Source organism: Rhinoderma darwinii, chromosome 11 (genome assembly GCF_050947455.1).
Source record: "Rhinoderma darwinii isolate aRhiDar2 chromosome 11, aRhiDar2.hap1, whole genome shotgun sequence".
Taxonomy (NCBI): domain Eukaryota; kingdom Metazoa; phylum Chordata; class Amphibia; order Anura; family Rhinodermatidae; genus Rhinoderma; species Rhinoderma darwinii.
Window position 1 is genome coordinate 24665056 of NC_134697.1, and position 23785 is coordinate 24688840.

The 23785-nt window shown below is 41.1% G+C and overlaps 1 protein-coding gene across 2 annotated transcripts; it reads right to left on the bottom strand.

The window, feature by feature from the left end:
- Positions 1-22786, bottom strand: BNIP3 (BCL2 interacting protein 3). Of its 2 annotated transcripts, none has more exons than XM_075843163.1 (6): positions 22564-22786; positions 11024-11204; positions 9631-9715; positions 7157-7263; positions 6474-6623; positions 1-354 (listed from the first exon to the last, which is right to left on the bottom strand). In XM_075843163.1, the coding sequence occupies exons 1-6, from the start codon at positions 22607-22609 to the stop codon at positions 309-311; spliced, it is 615 nt and encodes a 204-aa protein (XP_075699278.1). In that variant the 5' UTR covers positions 22610-22786; the 3' UTR covers positions 1-308. The 2 variants fall into 2 exon arrangements, with proteins under 2 accessions (XP_075699278.1, XP_075699279.1); XM_075843164.1 differs by having other exon boundaries at positions 11024-11201; positions 22564-22779.
- Between the last annotated feature and the right edge of the window lie 999 nt (positions 22787-23785).

Here is a 23785-nt window from a genome sequence, read left to right on the forward strand (position 1 = left end):
TTGACATTTTTATATATTTTTATTCTGGCAAACATTTGGGCCAGAGAAACCAACTATTGAAAATAGGCACTAGGAATTTTTTAACTTTGTACATAATATTGACCAATACTCAAGCAACTACAATTCACAGTTGAAAAAAATCTACTTGAAACAAGCCCACTGAATAAAATGGGATACCTTAGTTATAGAAATTACTACCCCCTCCCATTCTAAGGAGGACAGGCCGTTTATAAAACATTCAATAGAAGTAGATATATTGTATGACCAGTGGTCTGGTATCTTCTCATTAGGGTTGCCGTCTCTCTGATCTAAAATGTCCCTGTAGAGGTTGTCAGGCGCCTTCCAATATATACCCTATATAGAGACAAAAGCAAATGTATATATATTAGATCATAATATATATATATATATATTTAAAAAAATGTAACTATTGTTTTGTTTTTTCAAATATAGATAGGTCCAAAGGTTAATCTCATAAAGTATCTTTATATGGGATGGAGCTCTGTTTTTCTGTTACAGAGCTCCAAATCTGCTTCCCTTCACAAATTCATAGCGTAAAAGGGAGGGTCCAACCTTGCAATCTACTCCTTGGTATATAGAATAAAAATGGAGCAACTATAGAAAAAAAACAAAAAAAAACCGGCGTATAGCGGATCGCTGGGGTGCCAGGACTTATGTAGTGATGTAATAAAGTATCTGAATGATTATTTGTTACATTGAATGGTTTCTGTATAATAAATAGGGTCTTATATTAGATCAGCTTATTGTTGGGAGAACATAAAACGGACTGTCCAGCGGAGAACCCCTTTGCAGGTCAGATATGCATGGCTTTCCTATAAAATTATTCAAAATAAAGTCAAGGATCCTAAGGCATTGCACTAGAGTTATTGAGACATATCTAGACAAACCAGTTTTTTTGCATATCTTGCACTGATCACTCACATTTTTGCTGGGCACGTTATTTCACAACTGCATCCAAATATAAACAAATTACTGGAGCATAAGCAAAAAAAAAACAAAAAAAAACTGAAGAAGTTACAAAACACACAACCCGGAACCAACGCAGTCCTGCTGGATTGGTGCATTATAATATATTAATAATATTGTTTGTTCTGCTTTCCCACCCTCCAGTACTTAGGCCCTGTTCACATCACCGTTCGCTTTCCGTTAAGGGGTTCCGTCGGAGGTTTCCGTCGGGTGAACCCCGCAACGGAAAGTGAAACCACAGCTTCCGTTTCAGTCACCATTGATATCAATGGTGACGGAAACATTGCTAATGCTTTCCGTTCGTCACCATTCTGGCAGATTTCCGGTTTTCCGACGGAATCAATAGCGCAGTCAACTCCGCTATTGATTCCGTCATTAAAACGGAAACCTGCCGGAATTGTGCAAAAACGGGTCGCCCTATAAGTTAAGATTACAGTGGAAGGGAACAAACACAAAAATGTAATTTTGCCTGAATTATCATTTAACGCAAATTTGAATCATATTGCAGAATTCTAAGGGTATGTTCACACGGCCTATTTTCGGCCGTTTTTCGTGCCGTAAATGGCCGAAAAATTGGAAGCAGAACACCTCCTCTAGCAGCGGACCCCCGATCTTGATCTCCCGGCTATTCCCGTACTTGACAGGTGTAGGTATTTTGTTGCTCAAATGTGATATCTTCATTGCTTTTACGCTTTCTATATGCTATATACCAATCTGTGCAAAAAAATATCAGTTCTATTACCTGCGCAAACATTTATTATCTATATACTTTAACATCTTTGGGGGATCTTTTGACCTTATTATTTTCTGGTTGATCCGCTGCTTGAATGTTCTGATTCTATCTTTTAATGTGCGAGGGTTATATGTTTTTTATTGTGTTTTATGTTGTTTGTTTGTATGTGTTTAATTAATTACAATAAAGATTTTTTGTATTTTTTCAAGTATATGGTCGTGACCGCTTCTTCTTTTTTGGTTTGATTATTTGGCTGTTGTAGCCATGGCCTCGGAGGTTTGTTTGTGAGGACTGAATCATTATTCGAAAGCATGTTCCTCCTAGAGAACCTTTGTTAAAAGCATAAATGAGGATCAAAAAAAGCGATATATTGAGATATATATTGAAAGCTAAAAGGCAGGCTCTACACCTATATAAATGCTAGGTCTATAGTGAAATGCCATAAAGAAGAGTGTCACCTGTGTCATATTAGGATTTAGGTTTCCACTTTGTATTTAGGTTATTATAAAGAAATACATTTAAAAGGTCGTCTTATAAAGAGATTGCGCTGCCCCGGCCATCGCTGCAGGTCGGGCTTTGGAAACCGGAATCTGTGGCCATATTTTTACCTGGCAGTGGCTCTGCAAGGGATTTGTAGTATTACATGCTGGTCGTTCAAATAAATGGCTGATCAAGTAATAGATGGACAGACTTGGTCCACCAGAGGAATCCCCCTCAATAACATTCATATACCCTAATCTGGCATATGAAAATGGGTTGTCTACATGTATTGTAGAGTCAGGCAATATACGAAACAAATAGATAAGAGAAGCACCTCCAGCTCACCTTGATATGCAGATGTATTTCCAGGAAGGTTCATGCACGGATCCTTGTGTCGGCACACATATAGACGAGACTAGAAAGAATGGGGTTGAATCCAGCACGGACAGTTATTTTAAAATGGAAGAACTGTTTCCAAGTTTAATGGGCCAGTATGTTTGGCAGGTTAAAATCAGGAGTAAGGAGCACGGTGTGACATCCTGATATAATGGAGAAAAATTGTGGTAGTGGTAGATAGAGAGCCTACGCGTTTCAGACGCTCCAAGCGTCCTTAGTCATGGCTGAGCTTCAGCCATGACTAAGGACGCTTGGAGCGTCTGAAACGCGTAGGCTCTCTATCTACCACTACCACAATTTTTCTCCATTATATCAGGATGTCACACCGTGCTCCTTACTCCTGATTTTAACCTGCCAAACATACTGGCCCATTAAACTTGGAAACAGTTCTTCCATTTTAAAATAACTGTCCGTGCTGGATTCAACCCCATTCTTTCTAATATACGAAACAAGTCAATACAAAAACTAAGGAGAGAGCTGAGCGGACATTGTGAGACAGTTCACAAAATACAGCTGGGGAGCAGGTGGATGTGCTACTGCGTAGAAGATTAAAGGGGTTTTCCACCCCTAAAAATGCTAAATTGTTTCAAAGGTTAAAAAAAATTATCATAATATTTTGAATTCAGATCTTTTCCTATGTTGCCAGTCATGAGTCCACTGCCCCTTTCTGTCGCTCACAATGTAACTACTGCAGCCAAGTGACGTGCGGCAAATAGCGGCGTCACCAATGTGACCAGTGATTGCATGCTGCGGTCACATAATGTATATAACAGGCATATTGTGGCCACTTTACAAGGTAAATAAAAGCAAAAACACTGCAATAATCAGGTTCAATGTATCCATAACAAGGGATGTTTATAAAAAGTGTTATGCAGAATTTCCTGTAACTGTTCTCATTTCCAGATCCTAGAAAAATGTCATATTGTCACAGGAATATTGCATAGCGACACTAAGAAATGGGTTTACAGGGACGCTGGGTAGGGGACATATATACTGGTAATGGGGCATAGCTCGTCAGTCAGATACTGTAAGTGCTGTTTACTGATTATAGTCTGGAGTTTCATTGCAGCAGTGTACATAATATATGTGCATGTGGTATGTACAGCTCCGGTTATAGATTGACCAAACATCATTTACAGCTCGATATGGTCAATATGTAAAGGTAAGGGTGTGTATATATAGATAGAAATAGGTGTGTGTATATAAATATCCATAAAGTTCACATACCAGTTAGCAAATATCTATACAACCAGGTTGTGTAAACAATAAAGAGGTATTACCATCTCATAAAGTGATGCCATATTTCTAGGATATTCTATTACTTTATGATGGGTGAGGGTCCGACTTCTGGGACCTCCATTGGTCTGGAGAATAAAGGGGCCACACAGTGGTGATTCCGGCCACCCGGCAGTCTGGGGAACTGCAGCCAGTCCCATTCAAATTAGCGGGCTCATCCACCAATTCAAGTAAATGGGGTCGACTGCGGTTCCCTGCACAGTCGGGTTGGCCTGGAGCGCCGCTGTGCAGGGAAAACTCAGAAGTGGATGCAGCGCTATATCATCACTGCGTCCTCTTTATTCTTATGATCGGGGGAGGCCCCAGAGGTCGGATCCCTACTTATCATAAATTAATGCCATTACTTTTTTTAAGATGGGAATAACCCACGCACTTGTGATCCCCTTGACATTGCTATATTTTTTATGTTGTAGGAGTTGACCAATCTTAAGTTAAAGGTTTTCCCATAATCATAAATTATCACCTATCCGATAATTTTTGGATCACTGAGGCCCCACCGATCATGGAAACGGGAGTCCCAAACCCTCGTTTCTACTCACTGCTCGACTGTAGAGAGGGGGGCATTAAATATAGTGGTGGTCAAGCATGCGCGCTGCCGCTCCATTTAAAGTCTATGCAAACAAGGAAAATAGCTGAGTACAGCGCTCGGCTGCTTTCGTCATTCAAATAGACTTTGAATAAAGCGGCAGAGTGGTTGAGCAGTCAGGCGAAATGGGGGGGGGGGTTCAGAACCCCAATTCTCACGATCGGTGAGGGTCCCAGCAGTTGGGCCCCCAGCGATCAGAAAATTATCACCTATCCTCTGGATAGGTGATAATTTATGATAATGTGAAAGCCCCTTAAATAAAGCTTAATCATTGTATAATGAAATGTTATGCAACTTTCTGATATAATTAGTTGTTTTTTTTAAAATACCGCACCATTATCAAGCTCTCTGCTTGCTGTAAGAGAATGGAAACATTCATTGTTTAGATTTAGAAACACCATCCAAATCTAGTACTGATGACTATCACTTTCTCAGCATGTACCAATACTAATAATAAAGTGACACTTCGTTTCAAGTTTCTGGTAAATTAATTTAAAGAGAACCTTTCACCTCCCCATACACGTGCAGCTCAGTGCAGCATGTAATGGGGAGGGCTGTACAAACCCTGGGGCACTTTGCATTTTTTCCCTATCTTTCTCTGTTATTTAGATATCGGTGCCGTAATATTTGGCGCCCGATATTTAAATAACCCCCTGAACTGTCAATGGGGCGTGTAATTTGCAAGGGGCGTGTAACATCGCTGTAACACTGTCCAATCAGCTACTGACAGTGTGACAGCAAGAGCTGGAGAGAGGAGAGCGTGTGCGCACACACACCCTCCCTCTTCAGCTCTCGGCAGACAAGAACGACAAGACTGTGCGAACTCTCGTACAAGAGATCACGCAGTCTTGCCTGCAGAGAGCTGATGAGTGAGTGAGAGCGCGCACACCCTCCTCTCTCCAGCTCTTGCTGTGACACTGTCAGTAGCTGATTGGACAGTGTCACATCGATGTTACATGCCCCCTTGCCAATTACACGCCCCCATTGACAGTTCAGGGGGTTATTTAAATATCGGGCGCCAAATATAACGGCACCGATATCTAAATAACGAAGAAAGATAGAAAACAAATGTAAAGTGCCCCAGGGTTTGTGCAGCCCTGCCCATTACATGCTGCACTCAGCTGCACATGCATGGGGAGGTGAAAGGTTCTCTTTAAACCAATATCACAGTGGATATCTCTGTATGTAAAGAAGAACATTAATACACTTTGGCTATCACTGTAACTTTGGATTTATTAACATATGGCCATGAAGTTTTCCCATAAAAGTGTTTTCATGGGACATGTCCCAGAACATCAATCTCAGATGCCAGTGGAGAACCGGCCACATGTGCCGTTACCCTCCATTGGATAGAATGGGAGTGAGGGCTCATGCATATGGCCGCATTATAGCTCCATACCCGTTCAGAGTTGTGCCGAGCCATAGAAGTCTACGGGCCCATACTGTACCTTTGTATGCCTCCGATATTATATGGAGGCATCCAGATGCCGAGAGAAAGAAATTGTACCCATCAGGTGATGTATTATGGAGATATTCTCTAGAAGCATTGTCTATGGTTCCATAGCACTGAACTGTAGGGACGCTACGTGTTGCCATACAGGCTCCACGATGGAGAGTGACGAGTTAGAGCATGTCATAAAATACTTTCATGGAAAAACATCTTTACATTTTGATTGGAAATTCCAAGAGTATCATATATAAGAAAAGGAACCAGACAACCAGATGAGAGCCCGAGGATGACCATGTCTTCCAGATCATTATTTCGTCTTTTTGTATACACTACAATGGAGTAGGACGGACATCTGCGCACCAGCTCTCCGGTATTTCTCCTCTTCTAAGTGGCTGCTTTGGATTATCAAATGAAGATCAGCAGACCCCCATTCTCCTTAATAGTGGATCAGACATTTACGACATTTATGTTCTTAATGTCTACATTTGTAATACCACTTGTCACCATAATTTGGTATTATTTTCAAGTAGGCAATAGAAACATACCCCAATCCAATAGCCAGAAGGTGAGACAGCAGTAATGATGGAAGAAAGATCTTTAAAAAGTCTGCTGAGAAAATTCCACCTTTTTTCATGACACTTGTGTTCCTCATACTTAATGCAGCGCTTCGCTTTGGATGTTTGAAGACAAATTCCCTGTATAAAAAAAAGCCCGTAATGAGATTCTGGAACAAATCCCCATGGTTCTCAATGTTGTATACATCTTACTTCTAATATTTCTCCATGTGTTTGCTGAGCGCTCAACAAATATGAAAAAGAAGTCAGTATTGTAGAACTCTATAAATACTTTACTTATTTTATACTGATATGAAATTATATCATGTCTCAATTTGTATCAATAGCTTCTTTAAAAACTGTGCTGGTTGCCCTTGGAAACAGACAGCAGATTATCTTCATTGACAGACATGTGTACCTTTAATCATACGAGTTCCCACAATGCACTACACTACGCTGACATCCAACAAATTCTCATTTATACTCATTATTCCTCAAGTGTAATAGATGGTAGGGGAATTGAATTGGCTGCCTGGTACCTTTAGGATAGAGAGTTAATATTATTATTGAGTTGGATCCTATTAGTTATGTGCCAATTTTATTACCAGGTGCTAAGTATTAAAAAAGCGACTTACCCCATCCAGCCAAAAACTAGGAAATACCAAATATCTTACTTTGGAGGGATATTTTCAGGCCTGCTAGACCAGTCCCAGATCCAATCTGAATTCTTCTTTAATAGGTTTTCTAATTCTTTCCTCCGCTCAATGTAATCTTCTTCTGACTGTATTATAGAAGAAAATAGGTAAGCCGGTTTTATTTTATAAACTTTTTTTTTTTTGTAGAAGTAATTCAAGAGAAACTAATGGTCAAATGAATCCTGCGTCTGGACCTGCATCGGTTCTGCTAGATAGTCCGATATAATGTAAGATATGTATGAGGGTCCTGGGTACCGTTGGCTTATCATAAGAAGTAATTTCGAAGGCCTATCCTCCAAATCTAGAGAACATGGGCATGTCTAATTGTTATTGTATCATACACTCTGCTGGTACTTTTTTGGCACACAGGCCATTTTACCTGTAGGGACTGATTTACTTTTTTTGGGGGAGGTATCCCATTAATAATTAGAGAACTAAGGGGCAAGTCATCTGCTCCAAAATCAGCTTCAAATCTGGTTGTATTTTGCTGGACCCCACAGACTCTATTATGGCTGAACTTGTTTAGGGTGTAAGAACCGGGCCCCAAAAGTGGATCCTCTGGTCGTCTTATGGGCCAGTTTGCTATTGACAACAAGATACATCAGGGACAGCACAAAAATGGATTTATACATAAGGGTGGTCCCTGTTTTATTTGGCCATGGTGCAGACCTATCACTGCCACTCAAATCTTAAAAGAAGATGGGTAGAGACACTTTGTAATAGTTTTTACAATTTTCAACTTTTTTCCAACCCGACTAAGCATTAACCACAAAGGAAAACACTCTATTTTTGGACTTGAGGAGGCACAAGAAACCAATCCACTTCCTCCTTTAGGAAACAAAATAAATATCTGTTGAAGTGCAGATTGTTTCTGTACTACAAGAGAAAGTTAGTGAAATGGTTGCGTATGTGTGGCCCCTTATTCTGCTCTGTTTGGACTATATCACAGTTATTTTTTATATCTCCGTTATATGAGATTTGATAGAACATGCCACCATTTGTCTTTATTTCTTAAAATAAAATTACTTTGCTTCTGTATGGAATTGGAGGTATACAGGGGTAAGGTATGGCCCAATTGACAGCAGGATTTCATATTACAGCTCCATACAATTCGTAATGCCGTAATACGCCCATATGGACCAGATAGTAAAACAGATGGGAATAGTCATTTTAGAAATATGCATAAACATTAATCCCCTAGATATTTTTTTTTTAACTTAAGGAAGCGGTGGGATCTGAATATGGAGCAGGGCTTCCTGGCGAATCCAAAACTTCCTGCGGTTTCCTTGAATTCCCATTAACAAGTTATGGAGAACTATGGAGTACATTGACTATTAACTTTTGTGAATAGTTTACATAAAAAATCCCAAGAGATATAATTTATTTTTGTATATTTAAATCGCACAAATCAGAGAATGTTCAAAATGTGCCAAATTTATAAAAAAGTTCACCACTGCTAATAGACTTGGAGCAAATCTCGCCAACTACCCTCTCTACGTTGACTGGTGCAAAACGTCATTATTAGTAAATGTAGGCCAATGTCCCTATGATTTTAATTAATCGCATTTTCTGAAGTGTTGACATGGGAAACCAGAAGCAAAGGAGCTTCATTATTAAACCACTGATAAGTAAGCTATTAAAAGAGTTTTTTCAGATTTTCCACATATACTAAAATGCTTTTGATATATGACTTCTGGTAGTTTTCCGTTAGAGACCATTTGTCTTTGTACACGACAAAGTGTTGAGTCAACCAAATGAAAAACATAATAAAAAGATAAAGGAGCGATTAAGAGCTTCAGGTTAAAGTAGGACACATTACAAACCAAATTCATTTCATTTTTGTACAAGGAGACGCACTGGGCGGCTTGTCACATGCTCATAATGTAAAAATATAGACACGTGAGAAAGTACCTAAAGCTGTAGCTAAGCTACTTTATATAACCGAAGGCTTAAGCAAGCATGAACAAGACTTTGAAGTGGTTCTATGAGATTAAGAAAACGTATCTGCTTTCTTCCAGAAACAGCGCCACCCTTGTCCATGGGCTGTGCATGGTACTGCAGCTTAGCCCAATTTAAAAGTGTTTCCGCATCTGGGAGCGCCTCAGGATCAGTTAGCAATATACCATCACTTTATGAAATGGGGCTGGGCTGCAATACCAGACACAGACAATAGTGGCAAAGTGGCGCTATTTCTAGAAGATGGCAGGCATGTTTTGCCAATTTCATACAACCGCATTTCATTTCTGTCTAAATTACAAACTGAATCACAACGTGTACATTTAAAGATATCCCTCCTGGGAAATGACTGAGGGTAGGGGGCAAGAGGTGACAACTTTTTTTTATGCAGATCATAAACTGTTATTATTTGCAGGAGTTTATACACTTGCTTTAGTATTATATATATATATATATATATATATATATAGCATTACATTATTTTATCCTAGGTTTACCTGAGAACTGCTCTTCTCTTTACTGCCGTGGGTGTCAGTGTCGCTCAGTCTTTGAATGCTCTGAGGTGTTTGAGATCGTGGTGGGCTTGAAAAGTCAAGAAAGAATAAAAAAATTAGGACAATGATTTTTTTTTTATTATACCTTCTTAGGGCATAAAGAGGTAATAGAGAAAGGGTCCCCAACTACAAACAATGACCCACACTGTGGTAAATATGGCACATCTGCGTATACCGAGGGGACCCACTGATTTCAATGGTCACCATTTGTTTCATTCGCCTTGCAGCATTTTGTCAGCACTGGTTATCCGGTTGATGATCCCAGGTGGTCCCATTGCTCATTGTCGGGTCAAGCAACCACTGGACATGGGTTTACTAAAGTTTTTTTAAACGGATTCTGAGAAAATTTTCTATTCAATGTAGCTCCGAGCTTGATGCTAAAGCTCTTACATTAAGCATTAAGTTATATACCAACCAACAAAAAAAAAGGCCCCTCTAACTTAAAGGGGTTGTCCGAGATACCATCATATTTTCAAAAATATGTGACGTGGTGTGTATGGGCTTGTTCTGTTGTAACGCGCATGAGCGGCCCCTGCTGTTATCTCGAGAACATCAGGGACCGTGAGAACAGCAGTGACAGCGCATGCGCGTTACGGGCTGTGAAGCAGAACAAGCCGATATACACGACGTGACAAGTGACGTGTTGTATACCCGGCAAAGAATTCAAGATCAACAAAGCGGCAGAGCCAGTGCAGAGAGTGACGTCACCCGTCAAGTTCCCCACGACAGCATCTGGAAACGGGGCCACTTTGGAAAATGTAAGTATATTACAAATGTATTTACATTTATAAATTACATGCATTAAAGGGGTTTTTGAAAATATGATGGTATCTCGGACAAACCCTTTAAGCTATTATAAAAAGTCAACCTGAAAAAAGACAAACTTCCTAATGCAAGAAAACAGCAGCAATGAATAGAAGGGATGATCCGGGACATTACATTTCTGGCCTATCCTTATGATTGGATCCTATGATTGGTTATGACCACCAGGACTCCCCCCAATGCCTGGTAATGCAGCAGCGCTGAGCTGCAGTTCCAGGCCTAGTCACACCATGATGGTCGGACATTCGCGCTCATACATTGAAGGATAGGGCCATCAATTAAAAGTCCAGGAGAACCCCTTTAACACTTAATAGAGGAAGCATTTTTTTTCCCGTTCCATCAGAGTCCTGGAGTTTTTGACGGCAAGTATAGAGTAGTCTCCAGTGATATTCTTGCCGTGAAAAACACGGGAGCCCCATAAATTCATCAAACATCCAAAGGAGGAGCTATCCAAGTACAATACAACTCCTAGATCTTACTTGGGACCTTTCAGTCGCTACATATGAAATCCTACCTATCACAGTGGGAACTCTCCCTGGAGCTGCTTCTTCCAGACTCATGTTGAGCATCCAATAATATCTTTTCCATGTCTCCATTGTGAATGGAGATCGAGGCTGGTCCTGGTTCTTGTCCTTCTACCGTTGTTATGCCACCATTACCGTTGTTGCTGAAATGCAGCTCTACCCAGGAACCTGCTGGTCAGAAGACAAGAGCACAAAGCGTTGATAAAGTTGTTACAGTAGTTATACTTAAAGGGTAACTAAACATTCAACAAACTTCTTTACATGTCAGAAGTTTTGATCTCTGAGGGTCCGAGTACTGAGACCCCCACCAATCGCTAAAAGGTAGCAGCAGAAGCGCTCGTGTGAGCGCTCAGCCGCTTAGTTTATGTTCGGCTCTTTCTGGAAAGCCGATGTATCGGAGCACGGGCTCATAGACTTTCTATTGAACAGCACACGGACCTATGCAATTCAGTAGGGCTATTCAGACATACGTTGCTTTTCACACAGCGTGTGTCCATTGAAACTGGACTGGACTGCATGTCCTATTCTGGTCCGTTTTGCGGACAATGTTGCCTGTTGAAGGCTATGGCTGCGTGTAAATCACGGACAGCACACCAACGTCATCCGTGTGTTGTCCGTGATTCATGCACCAGTTGCTAAAGAAATGCAGGGGAAAAAAAAATGTGCACCAACACTGACATGAAAAACTGATGGCACACGGAACAAACACTGATATCACACGGAACAAACACTGATGGCATATGGAACAAACACTGATGGCACACGGAACAAACACTGATGGCATATGGAACAAACACTGATGGCACACGGAACAAACACTGATGGCATATGGAACAAACACTGATGGCACACGGAACTGCAACGCATGAAAAATTGTGCTTTTTATTGCGGACCCAAAACGGACACGTTTGTGTGAATCAAGCCTCAGTCTGTAGGGACACACCTCCAACTGGTAACACCCAATTGTCAATTTATTTATACATTTCTAGGAGGAATGATAGAGAAACGTCAAAACAAGTTTTATAGGCTACGTAAACCTTTGAAAGCATTTTTTTTAAATAAAAATGTTTATCAGTCTGTTTAGTGTAACTTTATTAGTTTTTTTTTTAAATTATTGACTTTTTGAGATCCAGCTGCTTTGTATTTTGTATACCGAGAATCTGTATCTTACGCTGAATCCTGCACCCGTCTCTGTTACCCATCACATCTTTGTTCATAACTTAGATACACTGAACCCGTCAGTCCCACAGACATGACAGATTTAGGTCTTAGCGCACGATACAGCTGCTCCGTATAGAGAATACAAAGCAGCTGTATGTCAAAAAGTAAAAATAATTTTTAATAAAAACATTATAAAATTGCACAATTATAAAAATAAAATAAAATCAAAAATACAATAAAATCGCTTTAGAAGGTTTACATATCCTTTAAGAAAAGATGCTTCAGAATTGTTACTTCATGGGGTATACAATTACTTACTAAAGCAGAGGTGAGGTGACCGGTCTCCTTTAATGTCCCCACAGAAGACCCATAAAAGTCAATGGAATGTAAATATAGACATCTGTATATGAAATGTATACTATAAGGCCCCATGCACACGAGTGTAGATTTTGCCCGTAATTACGGACCTATTAATTTCTATGGCCGACGGACGCTTTCCCGTATATTTACCGGAAGGTGTCCGTAACGTAGAAAGGCTCCGCAAAAGACATGTCTTATTTTTTGCTTTTTATGGACCGTGCTCCTATACTTTATATGGGAGCAGGCCCACAAATGCGGGTGGCTGTCCGCGGCCGTCAGTGGTCAGCTGTGCCCGTAAACATTGACCGTGATATCGGGCACGGTCGTGTGGATGGAGCTTAAGGAGAATACTAATGCATACTGAATGGAGTCTGACATACAGATCTGTATTTTTGGACTCCATTGCCTTCTATAGAGAGAATATAGGTCTGTAGTAATGATCTGTTGACATTGATGAGGAGGAACACGATGCACTAATACTGTTAACATGATGGATTTGCAGCGTATCCCGAAATTGGGTATTTTTATACATAGTAACGTGCTAATAAAATTGGTAAATTCTGTGCAACAGATAAAGAGAAGGATAAAGGTCACTTAGGTTCAGGCCTCAGGACAAGCATTGCCAGTTTTATTATTACCCTGCAACCCAATGACAATATTTACCAGGAGCAATGAGAACATGCCTTACGTCACCAGGCCACATACCTTGTGTTATCACAGTCATCTTTCCACTGCATTGTACTGTATGTGGAAATCATCTGACTCCCAGTCACATGCCATTTGTTTTCACCTTACACCGGAGGCGAGAGAACAAAAGTTCACTTAAAAATAGCAATACAATGTGTCCTGAAGTGTTACTAGAAAACCATCCACCGCACGGAGAGTCAGATCTAGAAATCTTTAACCAGGTTATCAGCCAATTAAAGAGATTGAAGCGTTCTCTTAGTCTATTGTTGGAGGTTGTGTCACTTTAATAGACCAGGAAAAAAACTTGGCTGGCCGTCTTGTTTATGCCACGGAGGCACCGGGAACGCCAACTCTAGTACTTCCATGTTTACAATCTTACTAGTAATGTAGCAAATAGATCAATATCATTTATTAAAGCATGTTTACTACGACACAATAGAGTGATGACTTATGTCTTGGTATTTGGTAAATCTTATAGGTTATGAAAGACCGATTCATTAACAGGACCATTTTATCCCATGAGTGGTCCCAGTGCAAAAATATCATGAGTCATGATGTTCCCCTGGGGGTAAGGCCACACGGAGCGGCATTAACGCGGCCACAAACTGTCCGACAGCCATGCTGGAAACCTATTCGGCGCGGCTGTCAAGTTGCTAGTTAATGGCCGTGTGCTGCTGCGGGTAAAGTGGCTGTTTACCAGCAAAATCGTGCAGCCATAAAGCATGGATTTAATAATGGCAGCACGATTTTGCAGGAAAACACCCGTTTTACCCGCAAAAACGCAAGGCTATTAACTAGCAATTTGACAATCGTGACAATGTCGCTCTATGGGGCCTTGCCCTCACATCCCTGCTCTGTTATTGGATCATTACACTCGTATAGGAAACGGTTCCAGTAATAGACGTATATAAGAGAAATACTGTAAATGGTGAGTCTATGCATTGAGTAAATGTTCACTCGTATCTATAATCTGCAAACAATGTATCTATATTCTGAAAGTAAGACAAAGTTTACATAGACTGCTATGGATGCCATGTATATCTTGATGTGTGTCTCCTTATGGCGGGAAGTGGGGATGTATACAAATAAAAAGTATATGCAATGCAAAGAAAAAACGTAGATGTGATGGATAACAGGGGGATCCTGCGTGTCAGATACATAGAAGCTGTATTTCAAAAAGTTATATTTTTTTTTAGAAAAAAACAATTAAAAAGTTGCATTAAACACCATGATACATTGTTTTATTAAAAAAAAGGTTCACCTAGCCCGGAGCCCTACATGGCCATTATATGGGCACCGATGCAGGAGACGTCTTCTTAGATGTTTTATGCTATTGGTATTTTTACTGTAAACACAATACAAAATAACAAGCACTTTGTATATCATTATGGAAGATTGACAAATTCTTGGCACTTGTACATAACACAATGACACAATGACCCGGACACATGGCCAGTGATGCAACTCACAGGGATATTGCTGCAATGATGCACTTTCATCATCATATTCCTGGTCTAGTCAGTGTTGTATCCAGCAAAGAGATTCTGTCTATGCTAAAAGTGACTCCCCATTGAGTTTTCCTCTTTATTTTATTCCCTCATTCAGTTCTATCGGTTTGTGGGAAAGCGAAGTGATGAGCAATATGGCTGTCAATACATCTCCCACTGATGTAATTACAAGGGGTTGTCTGGGACGAGCTGCCCATCTCGATTTCCAGGGAAAATAAGTGACACCACTTGAGATGACAACCAGGGGGAGCCCTTCACAGGGTGATACTCCAGCAGGGGGTCGTGACAAAAATGGGAGTGGCTTCTTAGAGGGGCATGGCTTATATAAAAGGGCATAGCTAAATATATTCAGACCCCCTATATCTTTCTAACCCCTTCCAGTTGCAGCCCTTTTTCGTTTTTATACTGCGTGCACCCTAGCTTTATAACTGTATTCTGCAAGGCAATACGATTCCGGCGATACCAAATTTCTATAGTATTTTTTGATGTTTTACTACCTTTACAATATGAAAACAATTTGTTAAATAAATAAAAAAATTGTTTTGTGTCGCCATATTCTGAGATCTATCACTTTTTTATTTTTCTGTCAATGGAGCCGAGTGAGAACATGTTTTTTAGAGGGGCGAGCAGTAGTTTTTATTGGTACCTTTTTGGGGTACATGCAACTTTTTGATCTCTTTTTATTCTATTTGAAGGGAAGGTGAACAAATAAACAGCGATTCTTGTGGTTTTTTTTTTTTGTTTTCTTTAATTTTTACAACATTCACTGTGCAGGTTAAATAATGTTTTATTGTAATAGTTTAGTTTAAACTTTTATAGATATGACAATACCAATTATGTTTATTTATTTATTTTTTTACTTTACTTTAGGGGAAAATTGGGGAAACTTTTTTTCTTCAACTTTTAATATTTTGTTTGTTTATTATTAAAACTTTTATTTCATTTTTACATTTCTTTTAGTCCCACTAGGGGACTAGAACAAGCGATCATTTAATGGTGATACCATATACTGCTATACTTATGTATTGCAATGTATGAAACTTGTTACTTCCTTCTGTTAAGTCCTGCCAGCAGTAATTAATATTAGCACCAACGTGGCAGACTTGGTGGGCCTTTATTAGGACCCCAGACTGCCATGCATCACTGGGGTGCCAATGGGATGAAAGAGGGGGCTCCCCCTCTGTCTAACGGCTTAGATGCCACGTTCGCTATTGACTGTGGCATCTAAGTAGTTAAACAGCCGGGATTAGAGCTCTCTCATCCCGGCCATTAGGGCAGGGTGTCACCTGTAATACACCTGCAGCGTATGGAGCGGGCTCAATGAACGGCGTCAGGACCCAGTGCAGCGGCACCTGAACAAGAGCAGGGCGGGTAAGTATACAGGCCGCGGATGTATTCAAAATAATTTTTTTCTCGGCAACCGGCTATAAACTTTATATCACAGGATGACCAGGTGAGGGAAGCTAAAATAAGGCGACTCCAGGTAAAACCTGGAGAGTTGACATATCTGCATATCCAAATTGTGCATTTTATGGCAGAAATCAGTTTGTATCCCTGGCCTTATTATAAGGGTTAGCAGTCTAAATAATACATGATATTCAGTATAGAGTTACATACAGTTGTGTGGACAGGCCTGTGCAGGAAAATCAGCTCTAGAAAGTTCCTAGTGGGGGAGGGGAGAGGAGGGATTCCCCTGAAGAAACTGTCTGAAAGTGGAATCGGATACTGTGCTCAAATCCCTGTCCTGTCCAGCCAGGTTTTTACCACGCTCTTCCCATTACAGAGGCAGCAAGTCAATAACTGCAGTTTAAAATAGAAGTGTCATTGGATCCATTAAGCTCATATGGTCAGGGGGCGCTCTCGTCTAATGGTTTTACTCCTGGGCTAGCTGCAGAACTGCGCCAATCCTCTGAAAAACCGTACATGTCTTTTGGCGTGCTGTTCTTAGGTGCGCAGCATTCACTGCAGCACCCCCGCAGCGTCGGAATATACCCTTATGTATGTTGTATGGCTGATTCAGTAATATTCTTGCCACATGCATAAGAACAGTTTTCTCTTTTGTATGTATAGACCTTTTTTTTTTTTTTTATACATATAGGAGTATACATGTACACACCGATAAAGTTTTACAGCATAGTGAGACGTGACAAGCTGCAGAACCTGGAGAACTGCAGCGATTAGGGTATGTTCGCACGGCTTATTTTCAGCCGTTTTTCGGGCCGTAAACGTCTTGGAAGAAACGGCTGAGAATACGGGGGCTGAACGCCTCCAAACATCTGCCCATTGATTTCAATGGGAAAAACGGCGTTCCGTTCCCATGGGGTGTTTTTTACGCAATCGTTTTTAAAAACGGTGCGTAAAAAAACGCCCCACATTGGGTCAATAAAAAAACAGCTCCAAAACCGGCCGCAAAAAAATCCCTAAAAAACCTCTTGATGCTTTAAAAACCCTAAGGGTATGTTCACACGCTAATGTAAAACATTTATGATGCTAGGGGTCCCTGCCTCCCCACGGAACTGCTGTTTCGTACAGAACAAAATGATACAGTACGGAACTGCAGTTCCGCGGGAAGGCAGAGACTCCTAGCATCATAAATGTCTGTGATGCCAGGACTCCCGTTCACCTGTACCGTGGTCAGGTCGAGAAATCCAGCCGACACTTGGGCCGTTTTTCACGGCCCGAACCCCGTCGTGTACAAGAGGTGTTATACTGCTCTGTGCTGTACAACTCTACTTATTCAGATTGGTTCCAGGGTATGAACACAAGAATAGCTGCAAACCATTATATCAACATTGAGGCAAAGAACATGTCCTATTTTCTTCCGTTTTCACGGATCCCTCCATAGATTCCAGTCTATGAGGATCCGTGAAAAAGGGTCCCTCAAGGATGAAACTTGGACGTTAAAAATGGCCGTTTTTCACCTCAGAGTTTGGACTCGTTTGTGAGAATAAGCCCTTAATGCATCTACTTGCTGCTGCAAAGACATAAAAAAAATAGTGCAATTGTAGAAAATGTTTAGTTTTCATATGTATGAGGACAAGGCGTCAAAGTTGACCCGATCGCGACTCATTTATAAAGGGTCTGATCTTGCGTTTTCAGTGAGGAGGTCCCAGCTCTGGACACCCCACACCCGTCGCCCGTTATCCAGAGCAGAGAGACACTGAGGGTATGTCCACACGTAGTATAAACTAATTTCAGTGCGGAAAACCCACAGTGTAACAGAGTAGCAGCTTTGAACAAATCTCAACCACGCGCTGCGTGAAAAATAAGCTGCAAAAACGTTCAGAAATTGATTTGCAATGCGTTTTTTTAATCATGTCAATTTATGCTGCGGAATCGCTGGTTTTCTGCTGCGGGTTTTCCCCATTGCATTCAATGGGAAGGTAAAACCCACAACAAATAGCAGATGTTGCAATTTTTATGGCAGAAAAGCTGCGTTTCCTCCGCAAAAATTGCAACTCAGAAAAAAAAAAAAGGATTATACTTACCAGAACTCTCTGCTCTTGCGTCCAGCCCGGCCTCTTGGGATGACGTTTCACCCCATGTGACAGCTGCAGCCAATCACTGGCTGCAACTGTCATATTGGATTAAACATCATCCCAGGAGGCAGGGTTGCAGAACATCAGAGAAACGCGTCGCCATGACTAGCAGTAAGCATAGGCTTCTTTTTACCTGCTGCTTTCTGCAGCGAACATTCGGGCTGAAAATCTTCACCACAATTTGGTGCGGTTTTTCAGCCAGAACTAACTGTGGGGACCAGGGCAGATACGCTGTGTACTTTTACGCAGCGTATCCACCCTGTGTGAACATAGCCTAGCAAAGAGCAACTCTCGCTCTGGCGGACCTGACCTGTCCATGTTTTTAATGACCGGCCATTGATTTAAATGACCACCAGTAGTAATAGTTATTATACATAACCAGCCTCAGCAAAAACAGATCACGGGGGGTTTCTGAAGCCGGACCTGCAGAAACATCTCATCACTAGACTGGCTTCAATTGAAAAATGGGCTGTCTAGATAAGGGGTAGTTGAGAGGTATATGCAACTGGTTCCTATGGAGATAATGGTGTGAATGTTTCATCATCTCCGTTCTGCGTGTGGTGGGTTTACAGTATAATTTGTGTTACCAGCACTTTTATAGGAGCTTCCTACACATTTATCCTGAGCACAATGTGTAACCGGGATTACCTGACAAACAAGTCGCGACATGCTAATACAGTTTTTATACCAAGTTTATGACTAATGGAGGAATATAACAAATATAAAATAAACAATAAACATAAAACATTCTTTAACCCGTCCAAAAGACCAGAAATCTAGCACAGAACTACAAAAAAATCCAGAATCTTACTCAACCAGCAGACGACTGAGAAGGAACAACCAATGATGAGACTCATTTACAGTGATAGCAGAATTTTTTTCAGCGCCTTATTTTAGGCACTTAACATATATATATATATATATATATATATGTAATTATCATATACTTTTCTGTTACTGTCCAAGGATCCAGAATATCTGATAATGTGATACCTGTCACCAGACAGGCCTCTTTATAATATACTATTTATACTATCGTAAGTTCTATGTTAGGGGGCACAATAGCATCTGCTGAAGAACCCCATACAATAGAGCATTGATTCTCAACATTGCTAAGCCAAGTACCCCCACGGCTATGATCACACACCGTGCTGCTTATTAAAAGCACAGCTCGAGCACCTCCTAGGGACATGGCATGCACCCCCTGGGGATCTTGTATTACACAATTCACACAATCATACAATGTTTTTGGGGGAAATGCTTTCCGGCTTTCAAATAATGGGATCCCGTTTTTGGCAATGAGTATATTGGCTTCCATGTGGAATTGTATTATGGCTGTGTAAATGAAGCCTAAGGCCGGATTCACACGAGCGTGTTTGGTGCGTGATATACGGTCCGTATGTTGGTAGTATTTCCCGGACAGAACACACGGCAGGGAGCCGGACTCCTAGCATTATAGTTATCTATGACGCTAGGAGTCGCTGCCTCGCTGCGGGAAAACTACCCCGTACTGAAAAGATGATTACAGTACAGGACAATTTTCCCGCAGCGAGGCAGCGACTCCGAGCGTCATAGATAACTATAATGCTAGGACTCCGGCTACAGAAATGCGGCCGACATGCAGACCGTTTACCACGGACCAAACACGCTCGCGTGAATCCGGCCTTAAGATATTCTCTGTAAATAAAGCTTACTTAGACCTAGTTCACACAGATTTTGAATTGCCAGCAATTTTTGCCTGCGGCTGTTGAATCTAATGCAAAAACTGCGGGGAACAAATGCTGCAAAACGAGCACCTCAGGTTTTTTTTGCCTCCCATTTATTTCAATGGGAGGTCAGAGGCAGAAACCGCTCTTAGGGTATGTTCACACGGCTTATTTACGGACGTAATTCGGGTGTTTTACGCCTCGAATTACATCCGAAAATGCGCCTCGATAGCGTTGGCAAACATCTGCCCATTGAAAGCAATGGGCTGACATTTGTCTGTTCACACAAGGCGTATATTTACGCGTCGCTGTCAAAAGACGGCGCGTAAATAGACGCCCGCGCCAAAGAAATGTCATGTCACTTCTTCAGACGTAAATGGAGCCGTTTCCCATGGACTCCATGGAAAACCAGCTCCAGTTACGTCCGGAATGGACGCGGCGTTCAAGCGCCTGCACATGCCGTTACGGCTGAAATGACGGGGCTGTTTTCTCCTGGAAACAGCCCCGTAATTTCGGCCGTTACGGACGCTGCCGTGTGAACATACCCTTAAGAGCATGCTGCTTTTTTTTTCCTGCAAGTGACCATAGGCCGGGGTGGATTGGGACATTTTTTGGCACAGATTCCAACACGTTTTATGCTTTAAAAATCAGCACCAAAAAACTCAATGTGAAATGACCCTTATTTAATACACCCTTTATGGCCGCATTACTTTCGCAGGTAAAGGGCTGTTTTACCCACAACAACGTGTGGCCATTATCCGACTGTGAGATGTGTGCCTCTGATGTATTTCGCTCACCTGATACACTTAAGTACATCTTCAAAAGCGATATGTTTTGTGCAACTTTATAATTAGTTTTTCTTAAAAATTATTTTTACTTTTTGAGATACAGCTGCTCTGTATACTGTATACAGAGCAGCTGTATCGTTCGCTAAGGTCTGAATCTGTGAGGTCCGTGGACCTGACTGGTTCAGTGTCAGCGGGTCCTGCGTTATGAACTTAGATGTGATGGATGACAGGTGGATCCTGGGTGTCAGAACCCGTCAGTACCGCGGCCTTGACGGGTACAGGATTCAGAGTAAGATACAGCTACTCTATATACAGTATAAAGAGCAGCGGTATCTCAACGTTAAAATCATTTTTAATAAAAACTAATTATAAAGTTGCACAAAACACACTGACCTGTTTATAAATAAAATAGCTTTCAAAGGTTTACATAGTCTTCAAAGCACAATTGCCTTCCTACTATTTACCTAATGTTACAATTTGGTTCCTGAGCTGGAAGGGATCTGTATACAAGTTATAGCTTTATTTGAACCTTTATGTAATGACTCCCCGAGCAACAACCCCTTTCTTATAGTATTAGGACTTCTAGGAGTCATAAGAAGGGGGTCTCCCACTCAGGACACAGGTAGAGAAGCCGGACCCCTGATGGATGGTCCTGATGAGACAACCCCTCTAAGATAACCCATGTGATGACAGGTTTACTTTTGCAGGATTTCCATGTGCCACTTGTTGGTTTAGGCTTTTTAACCATATATCTTATTGTAGCGGAGTTGAAATGTTAACCCCATACTGTCCAAAAATCCATTTCTAATGATTATTTGAGTGACCTATGTTTCTCCAGAAGTTGTTGAACTACAACTCCATGCATTCAAAGGGGATGTTGGGAGTTCTAGCTTCTCGAAAGTCTGGAAGCCCCAGGTTGCAGCTGTAGATTATGGCCTTTTAGACACCAGCAAATAGAAAGCGATCACACAATACATACAAGAAATACCTTGTAACCAAAGCTCAAACACAACAAAGGATCTTTGACCATAAAGCCTACACAGCAGTGCTGAGCCAACAGTCCCCATTGTTTACCTCATTCACACAATCCAATACGTAGCACTGTCACAGATGTAGCAGAGCTGAGTGTGTCATTGGGCTGCTGGTTTATGCACTGTAATAACTTCAACAAATGAGTTGAAAATAACTACCTCATCTATCATAAACTTAGCGATACTACATTGACAAACTCAGCTCTGCTACATCTGTACATTACTCATCTGATCCATCTGTGGCCAGGTTCTATTCGGGGAAAATGTAATCTTTAGAGGAATCCGGATCTGCTGACTATTAGGAAACACACAGTGACCGACTCCATTGCCCTGGTCTATATCATGTCAACAAACCCCTGGGAAAAGCAGTCACACCTGTTGACATGTGCCAGGGAACACCGCTGACAAATGACAAATAGGAGCTTTGAGGAATAGTGTTTAGAAAGCAAATAATTTTTGATCTGCTTGTAACGCTCAATGTACACAGTGCAATCCTATATTCCTGATGTAGCAGAGCTGGTTTATCACTTGGCACATGTCATGACTATGTCCTGATCTGTTATCTGTGGTTTTATATAAGACTGCAGGTACTGAGATACTGAGTTATCGCATGACACAAACCAATCAGACCCAAAGAGTTAAATGACAAATTCAGCTCCGCTACATCAGTATGTGTTCTATAGGAATAACAGAGAATAAAGCGGATCGGTCTTTATTGGAAGATCATAGGGTAGAAGAAAATATTCTTACCCTGTAGGGGCTCATCCTGAAGGTTCTTCCCTTCACTGTGGGACATGATGCTATTGCTGTGTGCTCAGACCCTGGTTCTCCGGGCTCCGCACTGCTCTCATACACAGTAACAGCTGCTGCAGCTGTCTTTGTCACTGGGCTTGTTATTGTTATTGCTTTAAGCTCCAAGGATGACGTTCTACACGTAGCCAGAAGCTGATTAGCTGGTTTCAGCTCCCACCCACCCGGGTGTAAGACCAGGATCTAATACAGACACATCACAGGCGGCCATTGGCCTGCGCTGTGGTGAACTAGTCTTCAATGTCAGCGCCGCATTGATTGGCTGAGAGGACTGTGTCGCTTGGTTTCCTTTTCTTGGTTGTAAGCACTAGGCTGGTTACATGACACTGCAGAGCTCAGTACTGTCTGTTACTACAAGGATATGGAATCATCCGGGAGGGAGGGGGACATTGTAATGAGGAGAGAGAATAATAATAATAATAATAATAATAATAATAATAATAATAAGAAGAAGAAGAAAAAGAATAACAATTATAATAATAATAACAACAACAACCCCTTAATAACAGCATATGTGAATCTAGCCTAAAAAGTTTATATTGAGATGATGTTTATGTGCGGATAAAAAACAATTTGAGTGGTTTGCTGATCGCCTCCCTTGAATCCCTTATGGCAATCATCCCCCTATATAGTTTTATTACCCAAAGACATGGACTGGAAATCTGTTATTTTTTTGTTACTTTTATTGTTGACTTTAGTTTATTCTGATAATATTCTTGATATGAAGTCTTTTAAGTCATTCTAGGACCTACGCTTGAGAACCCGGCATTTTATATATATATATGTATTTTCACTCTTGCCTATATATTTGTTTTACTGCTCAGGGTATTAGGGCTCGTTCACACATAGCGGAATTGCTGCGTATTTTCTGTTCGGAATTGCGAAATTGACCTGCGGTGCGTATTTTTCGTACCGCAGCGTGTTATTTCCTGCCGCGAAAAGTGGACTGAATTGCTGCGTTTTTCAGAGGAGATGTCACCATTTCCCAACATTGAGAAAAACACAAAATATGCACCATATTCTGCAGTCAAAAACGCAGGAAATGGTGCATTTTTGCCACAGCAGAAAGTCTGCCCTAAGCCATAAGGACTTGTTCACACAGTGCATATTTTCTGCAGATTTTGCATGCATTTTTTATACCAAAACCAGAATTATATCTAGG